The sequence below is a fragment of the Lissotriton vulgaris genome, chromosome 7, assembly GCF_964263255.1.
Source record: "Lissotriton vulgaris chromosome 7, aLisVul1.2, whole genome shotgun sequence".
Taxonomy (NCBI): Eukaryota; Metazoa; Chordata; class Amphibia; order Caudata; family Salamandridae; genus Lissotriton; species Lissotriton vulgaris.
In genome coordinates, this window is record NC_141695.1 from 1,188,344,305 (window position 1) to 1,188,364,750 (window position 20,446).

Sequence of the window (20,446 nt, forward strand, 5' to 3'; positions counted from 1 at the left end):
CATATCGTGGGGTGTTTTGGGGGGCATCTCCTTGCCTGGAAGATGGCTATCTCTAGACACATACAGTGCTCTGTTGCTTCCTTCCACACACCCCCAGAGGTGGTGTAGCTGCCTTTCCCATTTTGGCATTATCCTTTTTTGCTAGGGTAAGCCCCAAAAATAATAGATGTCTCTTATAACGGTTCTTGGCTATCCTCTCTGGATTATGCATAAGAATCAATTTAGGTTCTATTCTAAATTTTTTAAGTGGTTTTCATAAGACCCCAGATGCATGAACCCACGAAGTGTACTACAGTAAAGATTTCTGGTTCATTTTTAATGCAGGCTGCCAACCAAGGCTCAAGATTCAGAGGCCGTAGACTTCAAGTGTCCTGGCATAAACCGAAAACGCCCTCCATTTCCACAGAAACAGAAGAGGAAGAATCCAAGGAGGAGGTAAATGGATAATAGCTTCTTAATCTTAAGAGAAAAGTTGGCTAAGTTATTCACGAGTTACTTCTTTTTGGAAATATGATGTACAATAATCGATGCTGGAGGCATGCACCACCTTTCCTTCCTTAAAGTCTTCATATGTAGTCCATTATTTCCCACTGATCTTTGGTTGCACCTTTTGAGATGATAATTTACATCCACTCAGCAGTATCTCAATGGTCTATCCTGAATTTCGGAAACTGCCCAAATGAAATTAAGTAAGAAAACCCTGTGTACAGCAGCCTTCCTCTAATTGTGACATGTATTGGCTGTCTTTTTCAGTAATGCCAGTGATGGCGTTTGCTTCCTTTTCAGCCACACTCCCTATAATTGAATGTGTGCTTCTCTTACCATATTCTGTGGCACTGCTTTTAACCATTTTATATTTAGAAAACAGCAAGTCCGAATGCATATGCCTAGATAGATAATTTTCCACGGTTTGGACATTAACCTGCTGAGTTGATCTTGGAATTCCATTTAACATTATTAGCTTTTGAAATGTATTAATTATCATAGATTTTCAGTTGTTAAACCTTGTTTATGGAACACATTACCAATATGTCTTTGCTCTAATCAGTAACCCGCTCGACACGTATGAAACTCAAGATTTATTTTAGCGCACCCAGATATTAGCCATCTGCCTTCAAATCTTACTCTTGCAACCAAAAAGGAATGTCTGTCTTCGTCCAATCTGCAACCTCTGGTTTCTGAACTGATTCCTGTGAAAGGACGAATCCAGGATGCTTTCTCTAGCTGGGTGCTAATGCTGTTCGACTTGGAAGACTGGATACGCCAGTAGATATTCAGGATGCGTACTGCTACTTTACGATCATGTAGGCACACAGTAAGAAATTGCGATTTAGGGCAGGTTCTAAGCATTGCCAGTACTTAGTACTTCCTATTGGGTTAATATCTGCACCTCAAGTTTTCTTAAAAGTGATAGCAGTGCTAGTAGCCTATCTTAGGCAAACGGGCATAGCGGTTTACGTGTATCTGGATGATGGCTCATCAAAACCTCTTCTCTCGACAAATTTGTTGCTTTTCAACTTGGGCATTTTGATAAATCATCACCAAATCTTACTTGGAGCCTTCCCAGCGCCTCCTGCTTTTTGGGGCAGTACTATATATAATCCCACTTTAAACTTTCCCTCCACCACAGAGGATAACAGGACATTCAAAATATTGTTCCTGTGTTCTAAATGGGAGCTCAAGTGCTGGTCCTGAAGATTCTATGCTTGCTCTGTCTGTTGCTTTCTTGCATCCTTCTGGTCAACATGCACGCAAGCTTCCAGATGGCCCTTCAGTGGTTCCTGAATCAAGAGGCCTTGACTGAATTCATTGTGATCTCTAAAGGCACTGCAACAGAAATACTTAGGTGGTAACAGAAGCCAACGTCTATCGAGGGAGGACCTTTTGGCCCCCATCAGCAGTGACCACAGTGGTAACCGATGCCTCCACCTTCAGTTGGGGTGCGCATCTGAAGAACCTTGATATCATAGATCCTTTATTTCCAGAAGATCAGAGATTACACATCAATATGCTTGAAATGAGGGCTATGTGGTTGGCGTCCAAAGCTTTTCTCCCTTTCATTTGAGTTCAGTCCAAATCTTATCTGACAACATGACCATAATGTCCTACCTGAAATAATGGTGGGGTGGGGTGGGGTGGGTTGGGTTGGGTTGATCTCACTCTGTTGAGAAGTCCTGAGGCGCTGGGCTTGGGTGCATCAACACCAATTACTTGATGGGCTCCTTGAACACCAGAGCTGGCAGACACAGTCATTGTCAACTTGCCAACTATGAGTGGTGTGCTCACACTGAGATAGCACAAGATCTTTTCATTGTATGGGGCATACCTCAGGTGGACTCATTCGTAACTCAGACCAGTGCTAATTGCTCTAAATTCTGCACCTTCCAGTATCTGTTGCAGGGAGTTTAGGTATGTGTTTCAGTTGATGTGGAAATCTCCTCTTCACTATGTTTCGACCCATACCTTTGACTCCTCAAGTTTTGAGGAAAATTCACCAAGATTATTCTCATCACCATGAATTGGCTTAGAAGGGTGTAGTATACAGACCTATGGCATCTCACTATAACAGCCCCTCTTAGACTACTGCTCAGAGAGGGCCTGTTGTCTACATAAGAAGGGCAGATTCTGCCCCTTAATCTTTAGAGCCCACTCCTTAATGTGTGGGGATTGAGTATCATAATCTGAGCACCTTTCAGCACCCACCTGAAGCGGTGGATACAATCCTTTCTCGAAGTTGCCCATCTGCCAAATCTATCTATTCCGGAAAGGGGAACACATGTTTCCTGCTGCACTAAATTAGGAATAGATAGTCTTAAATATCCTCTACAATGTGCTACAATTGATAGTGTCCTTAGCACAGCAACACAATATTTTAGCATAGGTGACAAGAGATCTTTCAGCCGTAACTTTTTTTTTACCTGCCAGACCAACGCTCCCTGATCACATCTCCGGTGGTATCAAGATTCCTGAAAGGATTGACAAACGTATTCACCAATACCACTCATTATGCCACAATGGGGTCTTAACATAGTACTGAGGTTTCTCAGTGGGGCTCCATGTGAGCAGTTGCACTGTCCGTTAACAATACTTACCCTCAAGACAGGTTTCTTGTAGCCATTGCTTTGGCTTAATGTATTAGTGAGCTTTAGACCCATTCTATACATGCCATTCAGGTGTGTTTTCCCAGGCAAGTTGATACTGTGAACTAATACTGCTTTCCTATCTCAGGTAGTTTCCCCATTCAATCTGTAACAATCAATCACACTTCGAGCCTTTTTATCTGCGTCTGCATCTTTCTAAGGAAGCGGAACAGCTGCCCAGGGTAGACCCTAGAAGAGTGGTAAACGTTAGCATCAAACGTACTAAGGACATAAGATTAGACTACCAGCTGGTCATTGGTTACACTGGTTGCAAAAAGGGTAAAGCAGTTCAGAAACTCACATTTTTTAATTGGGATATCCTGTGTATTATAATCTGTTACGTTTTGGCTAACAAAAAAGTCCTCCTGAAGGAGTAAGAACTCATTCAACAGCTTCAGCTGGGTGAGTAGCTATAGCACACATATACAAAGGTGCCATGTGGCCATTTCTGCACTCCTTCACCAAGTATTGCAATTTGAATTCTAAAGTAAGACAAGATGATCACTTTGCCCACTCTTTATTTCAAGATTATATAATCTTATCTTTTTCTCCACACCCTGCTCATTCAAGTTATAATTTAGGAATCTGTTTGAGGTGAGGAATATGCAGGTAAAAGTATCTGGCAGAGGGACAAGTTACTTGTCTTTAGTAACTGGCTTCTTCATGGATACTCTTGCTACCTGCAGATTCCTCATTGACTCTTCCACTATCCACTCTTGTGGCGAAAACTTTTATAAATTCCTCGTTTTTACTACAGTCCCAAGTTTAGTTTTGCGCTGTACCAACATACAATTATTATTTTTTTTCAAATATGCCGTAAAAGTTGTTGCTAGAGCAGAACTGACATTAGAGCACCAGTCCCAAGGCCTTGACTCAAGTGACGTCATCTCAAATTCATGTCAGAAATCAGAAGAAAGTCAATGCCACCCACGATGCTAGAGAACTATTGCAAAAGTTTTCCAGATCCAGCCTGCTCCAGAGATATTCGAAGGTAAGCAATCTGTAAGTAGATAGAGCATCTACTAGAAAGTTTTTACTGAAGGTAAGTAACTTTTGCTTTTGTGGCACATTCACCTAATTTAAAATAGCCACAACTTCCACCCAGAGGACATCAAACCTCAACATTTTCTGACATTTCATGTGTGAGTGAGTTCCCAGAAAGCGTTCTGCTCTTTTAAAATCCTACTTTAGATTTTCACTCGACTTAGACATTTGTTTGCCTTTTCTGATTTAGAGCCAGACCTACCTTTAACTACACTCACTGAAGTTGATTTGAGATGTGGTTTATTACTTAATTCTGAAGTATACTTTTAACTGCAGACTCCTCAGCTTGTGATATTCCCAAGGTGTCAGATTGGATCTGTAAACTTTTCGCCCATAACCCTTCGTCCAAGTAGGCGCGGCTGTGCTGCTCCACAATGCGCTGTGAGACGTGGATTCTGTGCTACCCGCATCTTATATATGACATCTGAAAAATGTTTTTTAAGGCCAAGCCCCTCGTGTTTGAGCGGCCTGACCTCCCTAGAGCTCCTCTAGGTCCCACGGCTCAGGGAGGTGTCCCAACTGGATTGTCAACTGTGGATTCACTCTTGGTGCTAGTTGAACCCTCAGGATCAATTCCTGGATCAAGGCAGACTCCGGTCGCAAATCCTCAAACTTTGCCGGGTTTAGGCACCTTGGCACTGAGGTCATAGTCATTCCGCACTCTGTTATGGAGCCAGACCAACGTTGCTCAACGTAGACACCGGCCCTGACTGAATCCCAGCGACTGTCCGGGTCAGAGATAGTGCCTCCTTTTTTAACAGGCCTTGTGGGGATTTTAACTGGGGTGGATCTGAAGATCTTTACGGCTACCCTGATCCCCATGAAGACCCCTTGGCCCAATTGGATGACAACTGGCATGAGGAGCTGACTGACGCCAGTGACCTGGACACATCACCATAAACTGGCCTGGTTGCTCCTTTTAGTGTGGCTACAGAGGAAAGGGGTGTCATTTGCTTTGGTGGTGAGGAGAAGGTGACTGAGGTCCTTGACCACTAGCTGCTTTCCATGGAAGCCAAGACCACTATCTTGACAGAGGTGCTACAGACGGGGTACCTCACATAGAACCCTGCCTGCCCTTCTATGAAGCCCTCCCTGTTATCCTGCTTGGGGCCCGGGTCAATCCCTGCATATGCACCCTCGTGCACAGGACGATTGCATGTCTCCACCGTACTGCTCATGGGGACTCTGCTTTCATTCACCCAGCGCACCACCCCTAATAGTCTAGGCGATGCAGGTCTCAACCTCCAAAGTGTGTTCCCTACCACTCCATCTGGATAAGGAATCATAGAGGCTGGATACTTTCGAGGAAAAGGATTTTCTTTTACGCCAGTCTTGCACTGAGATTGTTGAACATCGCATGCCTCTTGGGCTGACATAGCCACACTATTTGGCTATGTTGTGCAAGTGCTGCCTTTGGCATTTGAGGAGGCCCAAGCCATCCTGAGTCGGGCTATTGCCAATGGCGGGGACGTAGCACATTTCCATCATATACAGGCTGGACACAACAGATTCGCTGGGAAGGGCCATTGCTTCATCAGTGCCACTCAGCACCACATCTGGCAGAGATCAACTGGCTTTTCAGGGAATGTCCAGGCATCCCTTATGGACTTGCATGTCACTTGCTGTATGGTGACAAAGCTGATTAAGCTCTTGAGCACTTAAGGGAGATGATGATTATTTCCTGGTTGTTGGGGTTCACCATGGCCCCATGCCAGATGCACTCTTCCTTTCATGGTTACAATATATGCTACCAGCCGCGTCCTTTCCATCAAAGCCAACTGGCTTCCTAGCATTCTTTCAGCCACAGACGCGCCTCCCACATGTCTGGGGAACCAAAGCCAGAGATCTGTTTATCTACTGCCTCCGGCAGCCACAGCCACAAAACCTCTTCAATGTGCCCTAGCAATAACACAGGCACCACAATGGCAAGCCATAACATCAGAGAAGTGGATGTTTAAAATTGTGTAGCGGGTTTTTCCCTTCCACTAGAACGAAGCTGCCCTTGCCACATCCTCAGATCGGCTGATGGAGGACCATCATTCCATGCTTCGCCAGGAAGTGCAGGCTCTTTTGGCCAAACGAGCTATCAACAGGGTGTCGGCATCAGAAGAAGGCAAACACAAGGAGATGATGGACAGAGCACTGAAACTTTTGAGACACTCACCCCCAGTCACAGATCTGGTTTCAATCCATCATCGTTCTTTAGCTCACTTAGCCCCCCCCCCAGTTCAGACACAGCTTTATGCAAATCAGTCTTGACCCTGTGCATCAGAAGAAGATCATGGTTGCTATTCCTGCTACTTATTGGCGCCAAAGAAGTACAGAGACCCCTGACCCTATCCTAGATCTGCATCTTCTTAATGCCTTCCTGTAGAAGGAGAAATTCAAGATGCTAATACTTGCTCAGCTCCTGTCTGCATTAGACCTAGGAGACTGGATTGTAGCATTGGATCTGCAGGATGCCTCTTTTCTTATCCCCATCCTGGAGGCCCATCTGCGTGTTACTTATGGTTCACGGTGGGCCAGGAGCATTTCCAGTTCACTGCGCCTTCATTTGGTCATATCATTGGCCCTTGTGTGTTTACCCAAGTGATGGCGGTGGTTGTACATATGCGGCGGTTGGAGACATCAGTCTTCATCTAAGCCTACGACTGGCTGCTGAGGTCAGGCTTGCCACAGTCATTGTAGGAAAGTGGGTTTCTGTTGCAGTTCCACAATGCCCCCCCCCCCCTCCCCCACACACACTTTTTGCCAGACTACTGATGCACTCTTTTTGGTGTGCCTTGTGTCCCTGCCAATCAGGTTCCCAGGGCCTCTGTTCTTTCCCCAAAACTAACCCAATTGGCATCTCTGGCCACATGTCAGGCCCTTGTAAATTGTAACTCCGGTACCCAGGGCACTGTGACCAGAGAAGGCCTCTAAGGGCTGCTGTACTTATTGTGCCACCCTTAAGGGGTCTGTACCCTGACACTGGCAGGCTGCCTGTCTTGGTGAAGAACAAAGTGACGAGTCGACAAGTCACACATCCCTGTGTGCCATGCCCACAAACAACTGCCCTGGCATACATCAGTCACCCCTCTAGCTGGGTGCCCTATGCCAGTGGTGAAGGTACAGGTGCATGAGCCCTGTACCCCTACAGTGCCCAAGTCAATTCCTGGGCACTGTAAATGCAATGCTGCCATTAGGAGTATATGGTGCCTGGAGTTTGTCATTATGAACTCCACAGCGCCATAATGGCTACACTGAAGACTGGAAAGTTTGGTATCAAACTTCTCAGCACATTAAACCCACACTGATGCCAGTGTGGGATTTAATGTAAAATGCACAACGGAGGGCATCTTAGAGATGCCCACTGAAACTCGACCAACTCCTAGTGACCTTTCTGAGTGGCTGCTTAGGCTGCCGCCACCAGACATGTTTCTGGACCCATAGGTCGAAAGCTTGCTGCTCTCGGGGGCCTGAAACAATGCACATCCTGGGCCGCGGTACCAAGCCTCTTCGGTTAACGAAGGAGAAGCTTCAAAGGCATGCCTTTGTGAGCCTCTCCAGACCATTTGCTGCTTTCAGCAACTGGTCCCCAGTGGTTCTACCCCCCACTTTGGGCAGGAGAACCGGCGGGAAAAACAAGTGAGGAAGAGGTGTGCCCACCTCTGCCAACTCCACCCCTAAGGTGGGGGAGGCGAGATGAAGCACAACCTCGAGTCCCCGCCATCTTGAGGATGGGGGACCCAGCCAACCTGGGACAGGCTCCCGCACCCCTCCCACTGGAGAATGGCAGAAGAGGGGGTGTACCCACCCCAGGGAAGGGACCCATTGGTCCCTGCCTTTTACCTACCGAAACGCCCCTAAATTTAGTATTTAGGGGCACCCTGAACCTTCCTTCCTCAGGTCCAGAAACCACAAGAAAAGAAGATAAGGACGAAAAGCCGTGCAGAGCTAACAAGAGAACGACGCCCACTGACTTGGCCCCAGCCCTACAGGCCTGTCCCTCCTCGAACCTGCTCCTGTGAAATCCCGGTGTGTCCTGCAGCCAGCAACCTCAAGAACCCCGAGGATCTGCCTGCCTTCCCTTCAAAGACTGAATCTCCTGTGAGCACCGGACTTGTTCAAACTGCAGCTTCTGGTGCCAACCAGAAACCGCGAATCCAGCCCACTCTGCAACCGCCAAACCCGGCCCGAGCTCAAGTGGAAAAATACATTGAGGAGGCCCCCCCTCCGCCTCCCTGGCGATTCTGACCTGATATCCGGCGACCCCTGATCTGCCTCAGGCCTTTAGTCGAAGCCTGCAGACTCAATCTAGTGGACCCCCCTACCGCGACCAGAGCGGGTAGGAATATCCAGTGTCCCAAGGCACCCCTGCTCCCGATGCCCCAGAGCCTTGTGTGCCCAAACCAACGGTGCCTAACCAACCCACAACATCCCAACGTACCCCTCAAAGTGGTGGTCTCACCTGGAAGATCCTTGTCCCCGAGCCTGCAGTGTTTCTTTGTCCCGGAGGTTCTCCTTTGGAAAATTCCAAAGGAGAACCTCCGGCACTCGACCTCAAAACAGCACCCGGCCGCCCTAGTGCCGCTGAGGGTTCACCTGTGGTGCTACTTTGGTCCCCAACTTGTCCTGAGCTATACCCTAGGAGCTTTGCTCCCACAACCTCATGGCCTGCTTGCCAGCAGCCACCAAATGGAGACCCCTATCCTCCATAGGGTAACATTGGGCCTCAACACTCTGCACCCGGCCGCCCTAGTTCCGCTGAGGGTGCAATTCCAGTGCATCACTGACCCTGGGAGACCCCTGAGTCTAACCCCAGAACTTTAACTCCCACAGCCGTTTACTTACCTGCAAACCGACAAACTGTTTTTCCTCCATAGGATAACATTGACAATTTTCCCTCCAAAAACCGACTAATTGTGGAGTTTTGAAAACTAAAGATATTCTTAAAAAATTGTACAATTAACAAAAACACATTTACTCACCTGTTTATAGGAAATGTCCCAGTGCTGAATCTAAGCATCCAGCACTGAGTTAGAAAAAGTAACTTACCTGCAATTAATTGAAAAAGCCTATTCATTCCAATGTACTGTATTTGCTAAGTGTTGCATACTACTGCTCCCCTGTAAATCAAAGTACAATTCCTATTGCATTTTCAAACTGTTCTATATCCACTAACATATTACTGAAAAGTAGTTAATGCTTACCTATACCAGGCTTGCCTGGTTCTAAAAATAAACAACAATATATTTTTTATACAGAAACAATTGGCCTAGAGTTCCATTCTTGAGTGTGTGAATTCATTTGCTGATTGAGTACGTACATCAAATGCTTACAACTGTCCTCTGATAATGCCTTACTGCTCGACCAAGCTACCACTATTAGAGAGTACGGTTCTATCTAACTTTAACCTCTGCCTACCTCTCGGGACACTTGGACACTATACCTCATTTTGGTGTAGTATATATAGAGCCAGTTTCTTACAGTCATTACCCACCCCACACAAAAAAGCCAGCCAATTGAATTTATATATTTTTTCGATTCTGCGACATTTTGTTATTGCATGATTACCAGCCTCTTCCTAAGCGCACACACAAGTTTGACGGGATGTCCTCAAAGACCTACCAGGTGTCATGTTTCATCATAGGATCTCTCCAAAAACCTTGGTTTGATGGAGAGCAGGCTTGCACCCTGAAGTCAAGGAGGCCCTTGCTTTTAGCCTAGACTCTGTGGAATAGATTAAAAACCAATGTGATAACCCACTGTTTTTTTTAAATATGTAGTGTACCACCTGGGATTAAAAATTAGGTTTAGAGTATCAGGAAAGTAGTACCCCCAACCCCACTATGATGTCAACATGTTTGTGCCTAGTGGCATCCATCAGGATGGATGTCTGGTCCTCTTTTTAAGCATATACCCTTTGTGTATACTAATGTATTGGGGGGAGGGGTCTCGCGCTAGCTCAAAGTTCATAGGTCACTCAGTTACCTGGGAAACATTATTAACATACCAGTGTTACAAATATATCTATTGACTGATAAAGGTAGGCCTAGAGTCCTTCAATGTAATATTTAGGAAATAATGCATGTGGTGTAAGCATGACACTGCACTCCTGTATCACACCCATACAATATTGTGTAGTCCTGCTGTTAGAACCAGCTCCCACATACTCTAATAGAGGGTCATCTGGGCCCCATGTAGTCACACTCTGCATGGGAGAGGAAAGCATTGTCACCCATACTAATCTAAAATCACTGTGTAGTGGTGGGAAGTAATGCTTTCAACAGTGATTTTAAATTTTAGATTAGTATGGGTGACAATCCTTCATCGCCCATTTAACTGTGACAGTAGATCTGGCAACCAACCTCCGATTGAGGAGCAATTTTCACTGTTGATCCTAATGTGCCAGAGTTCCCAGGGCCGTTGGCGATGCAGTAGCAGGTCAAGGCCTTTAAGTAGGCTATGCTGCGTATTTTTGGTTACTCTTTTCGCTCCTCATGGTGTGCCTTGGGGCCTCAAGATTTTGCAGGGGCTCCCAGTTAGATTATTGCTGGCAGATCCATCCTCCGCATCGTCTCAACCCTTTGGACTCCTCTGGGGTTCAGCACCAATTCTAGTGCAGGCTTCCGCTCAGGCTCGGGACCTGCATCAGTCCCTCCTTCGATTCCAGTGGCTATGCCAGAAGAGAATGCTCTGCTGACTCCAATGTCCAACCCCGACCGAGATTGCATTCTGAATCTGCTACAGTGCATCCATAAAATCCAAGTCCAAGTTCCAAGTTCCTACTTCCACAACTGGTGAGGCTTCACTGTCTTTTTGACTCTGGCCAGAACATGCCAGCACTTAGATAACGAAGGTGGTGATGAGATGATTTAGTCCCGGGCTATGAGGACAGTTTTCGCATGGACTTAGAGGAGACCATTAGGCCTGATACTTCACCTGATACGGGTTGAATTTGCCTTATGTCCCTTGGGAAGTTTTGCAACTTGGGCCCACTTTATCAGACCCCTTGATTCAGTACAGAGAAGACATTACTGACACTTGGTACAAGCCCTTCTCATGCCGCTGGTGAAAAGACAGATGGCCAGATGCCATTGATAGGCTCCAGGTACCGTTACTTCCTTAAACCGCATCTTACTCCCGAGTCTGATGGCCAGGCTTCCACCAGCTAGGTGAACTCCAAATAATTTCCCATGACTTTCTTGAACAGGGAGTCTAAAAGGATTGAGGCATTTTGAAAAGCATGTTTTCATTGGCTAGCTTAACATTGAAGTCAGTCAATATTGTTTAATGGTACAATATATGCAGGCCCTCTATCTAGGGCATGGTCAGGGAGATTTTGCCAGTGTCCTGAAAGAACCTACATTGTCTGGTGCTCAAACCATTCAAGTTTTTTAGGATGCAGCCAAATACAGAATTCATGTTGGCTTTGATACTATTGATTGTTTGGGACAGGCAGTTGGCACCAGTGTGGTGGTCCGTCGTCATGTGTAGATGCGACCTACAAGTGTCTCAGGACATACACAGGCTTCCCTTATGGCTGTGCCGTTCGATGGCACATATCTATGCAGAGGAAAGGCTGATTCAGCCACAGAATGCTTTAAGGAGAATAGGGCCACGGAACGCTTTCAATGGTTGTTTGATCCCTGCCACAAAGTTTACTCGCCACTTCAAAGGTAGTTGTAGTTGGCGTACAGGCAACGCCTGTCTCCCCAACCCCTCTGTTGTCACCGCATGGCCAAGGACGTGAACCTGGCAGGTAGGGTACTGGTCATCCAGGTCATCAATCTTCCCATTCTCCCTCCCCTGAAGCAACAGCCTTCAGGCTGCTTCAGCTTGCCTTTAGCAGTTCACAACCACTCTGTGGGAGACAGAACCCAGTACTTTCTCCCAGAGAGAAGATCCATCCCATGCTCCAGATGTGACCTCAAGATCATTCTGCCTGGTTATACCCTATTGTTTCTTTCTGCCCTATTGATCCTCTCTCCACCACAAGACCAGCTTTCGAAAGAGTACAGGTGCATTCTAACGCAGGAGCCATGGAGTGGATTCCGGACCCGAAAACAGGATGGGCTGCTTCACTCCTGCCTAGATCTTCGCCCTCCGAAAGCCTTCCTACGTTGGGACATATTCAGAATGCTCATGCTGGCCTAAGTTCTGCCTGCCCTGGATTTGGGCGACTGGCTGGTGTCCTTAGACATGTATTTTTAAATACCCACCTTTCAGTCCCAGAGACATTACGTGCGCCCTTACGTAGACCAGGTGCATTTTCACTTTACCCTGCTCTCCTTCGGCCGTACCAGTGCCTCACTGGTGCTCACAAAAGTGATGGTAGTGATCACCGCTCGACTTTGGATGTTGTTGATACCAGCTTTCCCTCATCTTGATGACTGGCTATTGAAGATGGACTTGCCATAGTCAGTCATAGACCACCTCCAGACTACCATAAACTTCCTGACATTCTTGGGGTTTATGATCAACTAGCCAAATCCACACCGGACTCCTTCACAGAGGATGTGCGCCTTTGGTGATTGGATTGCATCCATTTATGGTTCCAATGCGGATGCAGGTTTCATGGATAAAAATTCCCCCACCAGTCTCCCAGGTCTGGCATTACAATGATGGGCAATGGATTTACTATTTACAAAAAGCAGTTTTTACTGCAACCGTAGCACCGGTATTAATTGATGAAGGATTTCTCCAGTAAGTACTTAAACCAAGTCATTAAGAAGGAATTCAGCATACGTAAACCAATGCAAACAGGTTGTTTTTTTTTGCCCAAGTTCAAGACTTTCTCTGCAGCAAGCCTGTATTGCTGAAGCTTGCGGGTAGACCATAATCAAACCCAATAGAGAAGGGGTTTTAGTAATGCTACTTAATCATTCCTTTTCAGACCTGTATCAAACAATAATAGGGTAATGGGGGTGCTCTGAGGTAGTCTAAACAGGGATCTCAAAAAACTATTCTCTTTAAGGGTCAGACCACTAATGCTTTCAATCCCCTAGATTATGGCCCCATACAGCGTTGTTTATATACAAAAAGAACAATGTTTGGGCAAGAACACATCCCTGGCACACCGCTGGTATGCAATCAGTCAACTTGTCAACCATCCCCCACCTAACTTGTTCAAAAGTGTTCTCCAGTAATCTGATGAGTACATCTACCAGTTAAGGATCAATGGCCATTGTTGCAAGAGTGGACCATAGTACCTGCCTAGGCACTACGTCAAAGGCAGCCCTAAGGTCCACGAAGGTCATATTTAAATAGTCGCTGGAGAGCCAAAGGTATTTAGAGATAAGATTGAATTGAAAGATCTGATCAATTGTGCTTACCCTGGAACGAAAGCCTGCCTAAAAAGGAGACAGAATAGAGACCTCATCAATCCAGTCAAGTAGTTTAACGAGAAGTTGACGGCAAAACACCTTTTCGAGGTTATCAATTAAGGTTATGGCCCGAAAGTTGTTAGAAACGAATCTGTCACCTTTTTTAAACAATGAGATTAACTCGCCACCACACCACAAGTAGAGGATTTTCCCTCATGCCATAATCCTGTTTGACATTGCATTTTTATAGGGGCCCATATCTAGGATTCTTAGCGGAACAGATAACCTGGAACTTTATCGGGCTTTGTGCCTTCCCGGATTGCAAAGACATAATGGCCCTAAGTGTATCATTAAGGGTCAGATTTATAGGACTGATATCAGTTGCAGTTACCAGGTCCTGTGCATCTGCTAGTATTACTTCTGCCCGATAGTGATTTGGGCATAAATATCTGTAAAGTGTTCCACCCACTGTTGCGGTTGAATGGATAGTTAATGGAGCTATAGGATTTTGAGCTGCCATGAGCGATTATATGTCAAAAGGTCTGAGGGTCTTTGTTTTTCGAAGCCTCAACCATGGCTAACCAATGTAAATCATTCCAATTCTGGTAGTATGTAATCTGTTTATATTCAGAACAAGCCAAGAAGATTGCCTCTCTGGTTCTTCTTTAACAACTTCAATTAGTCGCCCTTTGGCCTTACAGCACTCCTTCGAGTAACATGCAGAGACCTGCTGCATGGGACTTTTTTCCGTTTTAGCTTGTTTGAACATAAATGGTGCAAAGCCTTAAATAGGTCTTCATTGAGATCAAGTAAAGGAGCTGTATCTGATGGATGCTCAGTGAGAGGTTCCAGAATGTCAATAAAGGTGTTGTAAATGTGTTTTAGAAGATCGGTGTCAAAACATAGCTTGGACCATTTAATGGACATTCAGTTATTTCCAAAGTTATGATTCTCTGATTGGGCTCCCAAATCAAATTTGTCCTTCAACAGATTACTTTTCAGAGATTGCTTCAGGGCGTTGTGTTTGCGACCCCATCTAGTCAGAATTTCAGAATCAGTCGTTGCATGCCAGAGGTCAATCTCTAAAGACTACATATTTGATTCTGCTCTGGCTAGTGCCCCAAGCTAATGTATATGAACATTGTCTGTCAGATGTGAATCTCCCGTTACAGGCTCCCAAGCTGTTTTTCAGGGTAATTGACAATAGTTGTGTGGCAAAAACTGTCCATAAAGGTAAAGGTCTACTCTCCAGTAATGCTATGCCTCTGGCTTTGTTTTCTACATCAGTGGCCGAAGCTCAGCCATATCGTAGCTCAAATGTGTTAAAGACTCCTGTAATTATGACCGGTACACTATCCAATCTATCGGAGAGTTGTTGGGCGAGCATTTTTAGCTTGGGTGATATTTTAAAAAAAAGTTTTTGTTATTAGTTTTTTATTCCTCTGCAGAGAATGGTTATATACATTGTATAAATATACCTTACTACCTTTTCTTCCCCTTCTAGACAGACCCAAGATATCATTATTTATGAGCTCCAATTTCTTTTAAGTTATGTTGGCATATTTTTAACCTAAATTAGAAGGCCACCAAAAGGGCGACCAGCTCTGAAAAGTATTGCTTCTATAATAAAGGTAGAGTAACCCTGACTGTGATATTATTATAAAGCCCACGTCTCTTGGAAAAGTATTATGTCAAAAAGTTTAGCGATGGTTCCCTAATCTGGGTTTGTAATTTTCCCACGCAAGCTTACAATGTTCCAATACAGTAATAAAAGAGGGAGCAGGGGCCCATTTACAGTTGTACATTGCTCGTTTCAGGGAAAGCATGATGGTTGCTGATCCGATTCGTGTGGGACAAGGATGTTGGTGTTAATGGATAAAGGATGAGTGAAGTTGCTTTGTAAGGACCAATGCTGTAAAGACGAAGTCACAGGATTTAATATGCATGAGGTTTCTTCCATAATCTACAGGCTGAAATTTAAGCCTAAGAGTAACCCCTTGCTTGTTCATAGAATTTACTTGATGCAGTCAGTCTATTTCCATAGTCATAACTTATGGGGGATTTGAGTGGGCTCCGTCACTAACTCTAACTACATCTTTGGGAGGGTTTAGGGCAACTGTTGGGCAAGGTTACTTGTCTGATGGCGACCTCTCATCCTATTTAAACTGGCGTCTTGAATATGGTGCCCTTAAATTGTATATCTGAAAGAGACACGTTAGTGATAGATTCCTTACCTTAGAATATCCTCAGGCGTCAGACTGGATCCAGAAAGTTTCGCTTAGCAGTACCCCTGCGCGTCAGGTGGCGTCATGCGGCTCCACGTCCGTCACTGGCGTCGTCGGCGCCAAGATGACGTCACGGAGGGTACTTAGACACCAGCTATGCGTGCTGACGTCAGTTCTTTCTTTTTCCACGTCAGTAAGCACAGATCCGGATTGAGCACGTAGCTTAGTCACTTTTTGACTACTCTTTTGAGACTTTTGTCTCCCCCTTTTTTCTCCTGGTGCACGTAGGGATGCCCGGCTTCAAGTCTTGCGGGTCAAGCTGCCGCAACATGTCTGTGGCGGACCCCCACGATGTGTGCCTCTACTGCCTGGAGACTGACCACGACTCCCGGGACTGCCGAGCTATGGCCCGAAGGCCTTGCAGGAATGGCGCCGGAAATTGTTGGAGATCCGGCATTACTCTCACCACCGCTCCAGGTCTAGGGGCGGTTCTCAAGACCGCTCGAGGGACCGGAGCCGTCGCTCTTCGAGCTCGAAGTCTTGGCCTTCGGATTCCAGTAGGCGACTCCATAAAAAGAAGTCTAAGAAGCGTGTTCGCTCTCCGACGTCCCCCCCCGTCGCTCTCCAGAGGCAGACGAGGGGGACAGGGGCTCTGCCCCTGCGGCTCCTCTGGAGCCGGGGAGTCCTGCGACCTACCCGCTATACCCAGGTCCGTCGGCAACTCCCGAACAGATGCAAGAGTTTCTTGCTGCCATGGACCGCCTTTTTAGGCCCCAGGCTCCCTCCGCCCCGTGTCCAGATCCTGCTGGCCCGGCGGCAACGCCACCAGCTCCGGCCCACAGGATCTTGGACCGCTGGCTCCAGCGCCACTAGGTGCAGCGCCGCAGACTCTGGCCCCGGCGCTGCCCTCGACTCCACCCCCTGGCGCCGCACTGGGTACCGTTTATCCCACCCCTGCCACGGTTCCCAGACCATTTTGTTCCGGCCTGGGACCCAAATTGGGAGGCGGCTCCGGCTTTCGGCACCATTCCCAATGCCGTTCGTCCCTCTGCCGCCGTGACCGCCCCCCTCCACGCCAGAGGCGGATGACGACTGGGACGGGTCTGAGGACCCCCTTGCCCGGCAATGTGAATCCGAGCAAGATTGGGTGGACGACCTGGAGGACGCGGGCGAGCTTGATGTTTCTTCTGACCCGGGGTTTGCCTCTCCTCCGCCTACTATGGAGGAGGGTGCTTCCTACACCATGGTGCTGAGTCAGGCTGCGGAGGTTCTTAATCTCGACCTCCCTATGGAGCTCTCAAGACCAACCTCCTTACGGAGGTGCTCCAGACGACGTCTGCATTGTCGGAGCCGCTGCTCCCTTTCAATGAGGCCCTTACTGAAGTCCTCTTAGGCACTTGGTTGCGGCCGGCCAAGGGTGCGCCAGTGGATAAAAATGTCGCCAGGTTCATCGCCCGGCGCCAGGTGATCCTGCCTTCCTGACCACTCACCCTACGCCTGAGAGCCTCGTCATTCAGGCCTCGACGTCACAGAGTGCCTTTCCCTTGGCTCTGCCGGATAAGGACTCTAAAAGGCGGGAACAGTTTGGTAAGAGGTTGTTCTCCTCGGCCAGCTTAGGGCTGCTGTTGGTTGAGACCGCCTGCTTGTAGGGCGGTTACTCCCACGCAGTGTGGGATTCCGTGGCTCAGGTCTTGCCTCAGTGTTCTGAGGAGTGCCAGGCTGTCCTTTCCCAAGCGATTTCTGAAGGTAAGGATGCGGCTAAGTTTGCCATCAGGTGTGGTTTGGACACCGCTGATTCGTTGGGCAGGGCGATTTCCACAACTGTGGCTTTGCAGCACCATGCCTGGTTGTGTTCGACTGGGTTCTCGCCCGATGTCCAGGGCTCGCTCATGGACATGCCCTTTGATGGCTCCTGCCTCTTTGGCGATAAGGCCAACAGTGCGTTGGAGTGCTCTAAGGACTCAAGGGCCACGGCCAAGTCCTTGTGTCTTTCTACAAAGAACGTTGCCACTCCTGGGTTTCGTTCCTTTTGTGGCCAGGGCAGAGGCACCCAGGCACTCTCCTCCAGCATGCCTGTGCAGAACCAGCCTCAGCGCGACCGCAGCCGTGCCTACTGCAGGGGCGAGTCTGGAAACCAGCGTGCTGGTCAGTCTACCTCTACCCCCGCTGCTTCCACCTCTTAAGCCTAATGAACTTCAGGGAGCACCCCACGCACCGGGGTCCCCCACCACCTCCACCACTGACGGGAAATTACATTGGACAAATGGGTGCTGCAGATAATCTGCCAGGGTTACTCCCTTCCCTTTTAGTCCTCCCCTCCAGCCATGCCACCTCGGTGCCACCGCTTGTCGGGGGATCATTTGGTTCTTTTCCGACAGGAAGTCACGGCCCTCCTGGCCAAGTGGGCCATCAAATGCATTCCCATTCCGGAAGTGGGGAGTGGTTGTTATTCCCACTACTTTCTGGTCCCCAAGAAGTTCAAGGGGGGCTTGCACCCCATCTTGGACCTCCGGGACATCAATCGCTTCCTTCGGAAGCAGAAATTCAAAATGCTGACCCTGGCTCAGGTCCTGGCTGCCCTGGACCCTGGAGACTGGATGGTAGCATTGGACTTGCAGGACGCTTATTTTCACATTCCCGTCCTGCCGGCCCACCGGCGTTACCTGCGGTTCACGGTAGGCCAAGAGCATTTTGAGTTTGCCGTGCTCCCCTTTGGCCTTACCAGTGCCAATCAGGTGTTCACGAAGATGATGGCGGTGGTCGCGGCTCGTCTGCGCAGGTCAGGGGTGTCAGTCTTCCCCTACATCGACGACTGGCTGTTGAAGGCGGGCACGCCCCAGGCGGTCGTCATCCACCTCCAAAACTATGGTCGACCTCCTGCATTTGCTGGGGTTCTCCATCAATGTTCCGAAGTCGCACCTGAGTCCCTCTCAGACGCTCCCCTTCATCCGGGTTTCGGTCAGGATGGCCCTCCGGCATCAGGGCCTGATGGCCTACTGCATCCTGCTGGTGACACATGCCAGATGGCATATGCGGGCTCTGCAGTGGGACCTGAAGTTCCAGTGGGTGCAACATCAAGGCAACCTCTCCGCCCATGTTCAGATCTCGTAGGGCACTGCACGACAGTTGCAGTGGTGGCTCATGAACTACGATTGGGTCAGTGGTAAATCCCTCTCCCTTCCCCAACCGAAACACACAGTGGTGACGGATGCGTCCCTCCTGGGATGGGGAGGCCACTTGGTAGAGGTGGAGATCAGAGGCCTCTGGTCTCTGGCGGAGTCTCGGCTCCATATCAACCTTCTGGAGCTGAAGGCATTCCTTCCCTCTGTCCGGGGAGGTTTAGTGCAGGTGTTCACGGACAACAACACCGCCATGTGGTATTGCAATAAACAGGGCGGGGTCGGGTCTTGGACTCTATGCCAGGAGGCTCTGCGCCTCTGGACATGGCTGGAAAGTCAAGGCATTACCTTGGTGGTTCAACACCTGGCAGGTTCTCTGAACGCCAGGGCGGACAAACTCAGCCGCCGGTGCTTGATGGATCACGAATGGCGTCTGAACTCTGAGGTGGCGCATGATCTTTCAGTGATGGGGAGAGCCTTGGTTAGATCTATTCGCCACCGAAGAGAAAGCGCAATGTCATCAGTTCTGCACGTTGGAATTTCCAAGGTGGCACTCGCTCGGCAACTCGTTTCGTCGCGAGTGGAGTTGGGATCTGTTTTACTCCTTTCCACCTATACCACTTCTGCCCAGAGTGCTGAAGATCAGGCACGACCGGGCCAAAGTCATTCTTGTGGCTCCAGACTGGGCTCGAAGAGTATGATATCCCAAGCTACTCCGTATGAGCATTGATCACCCGATCCGTCTGCCTCTTCGGGAGGATCTTCTGTCGCAGCAGCAGGGGACGGTCCTCCACCTGAACCTGTTGAGCCTCCACCTCTATGCGTGGAGATTGAGCGGCGACCGTTGACACATTTCGATCTTCCTCCCGAAGTCTGTGATGTCATTCTGGCAGCCAGGCGTCCTTCCACCAAAACGGTATACGCCTGCAGGTGGAACAAGTTTGTGGCATAGTACCCAGCAAAGGCTGTTGATCCCCTTTCTGCCCCTCTTTCTGAGGTTCTTCTGTTCCTTCTCTCTTTGGCCCAGCAGGGCTCTGCTCTGATCATTATCAAAGGTTATCTTTTGGCCATCTCTGCCTTTCTACGGCTTCCAGATCAGCCTTCTCTTTTCAAGTCCCCTGTTGTTAACCGTTTCCTTAAGGGCATTACGCATACGCTTTCACCCGTGCCCTTCATAATGCCTCTGTGGGACTTGAATCTTGTCTTAACTTTTCTGATGTGCGCTCCCTTAGAGCCCCTTCATAACTGTCCTTTGCGTCTTCTCACCTTAAAGACTGCATTTCTGGTTGCGATCACCTCTGCCAGAAGAATGAGTGAGCTCTTGGCTCTTTCTTCAAAACCTCCTTTCCTTTCTATTCAGACAAGGTGGTTCTGAGGACCTATCCTTGTTTCTTGCCTAAGGTTGTCACGCCCTTCCACTTCGGTCAGACCATCACTTTGCCCATCTTCTTTCCGCCTCTGCATCCTTCCAGAGAAGAGAGGCTCCACCGTCTGGACCCAAAATGTGCGCTCGCATTCTATCTGTAGCGTACACAGCAGCTCCGGGTGGATTATCAGCTCTTTGTCGGCTACGTGGGTGCCTTGAAAGGTCGGGCTGTGCACAAATAGAC

At 48.1% G+C, this 20,446-nt stretch overlaps 1 protein-coding gene across 4 annotated transcripts in view; it reads left to right on the forward strand.

Moving 5' to 3' along the window:
- RBM27 (RNA binding motif protein 27) overlaps positions 1-20,446 on the forward strand; it is a 1,065,407-nt gene that overhangs the window by 1,036,533 nt on the left and 8,428 nt on the right. For all 4 annotated transcript variants that reach the window (XM_086931662.1, XM_086931660.1, XM_086931661.1 and 1 more), the window contains one exon: positions 325-435. In XM_086931662.1, coding sequence (XP_086787788.1) covers positions 325-435 — 111 coding nt within the window. The remainder of the gene's footprint in view (positions 1-324; positions 436-20,446) is intronic.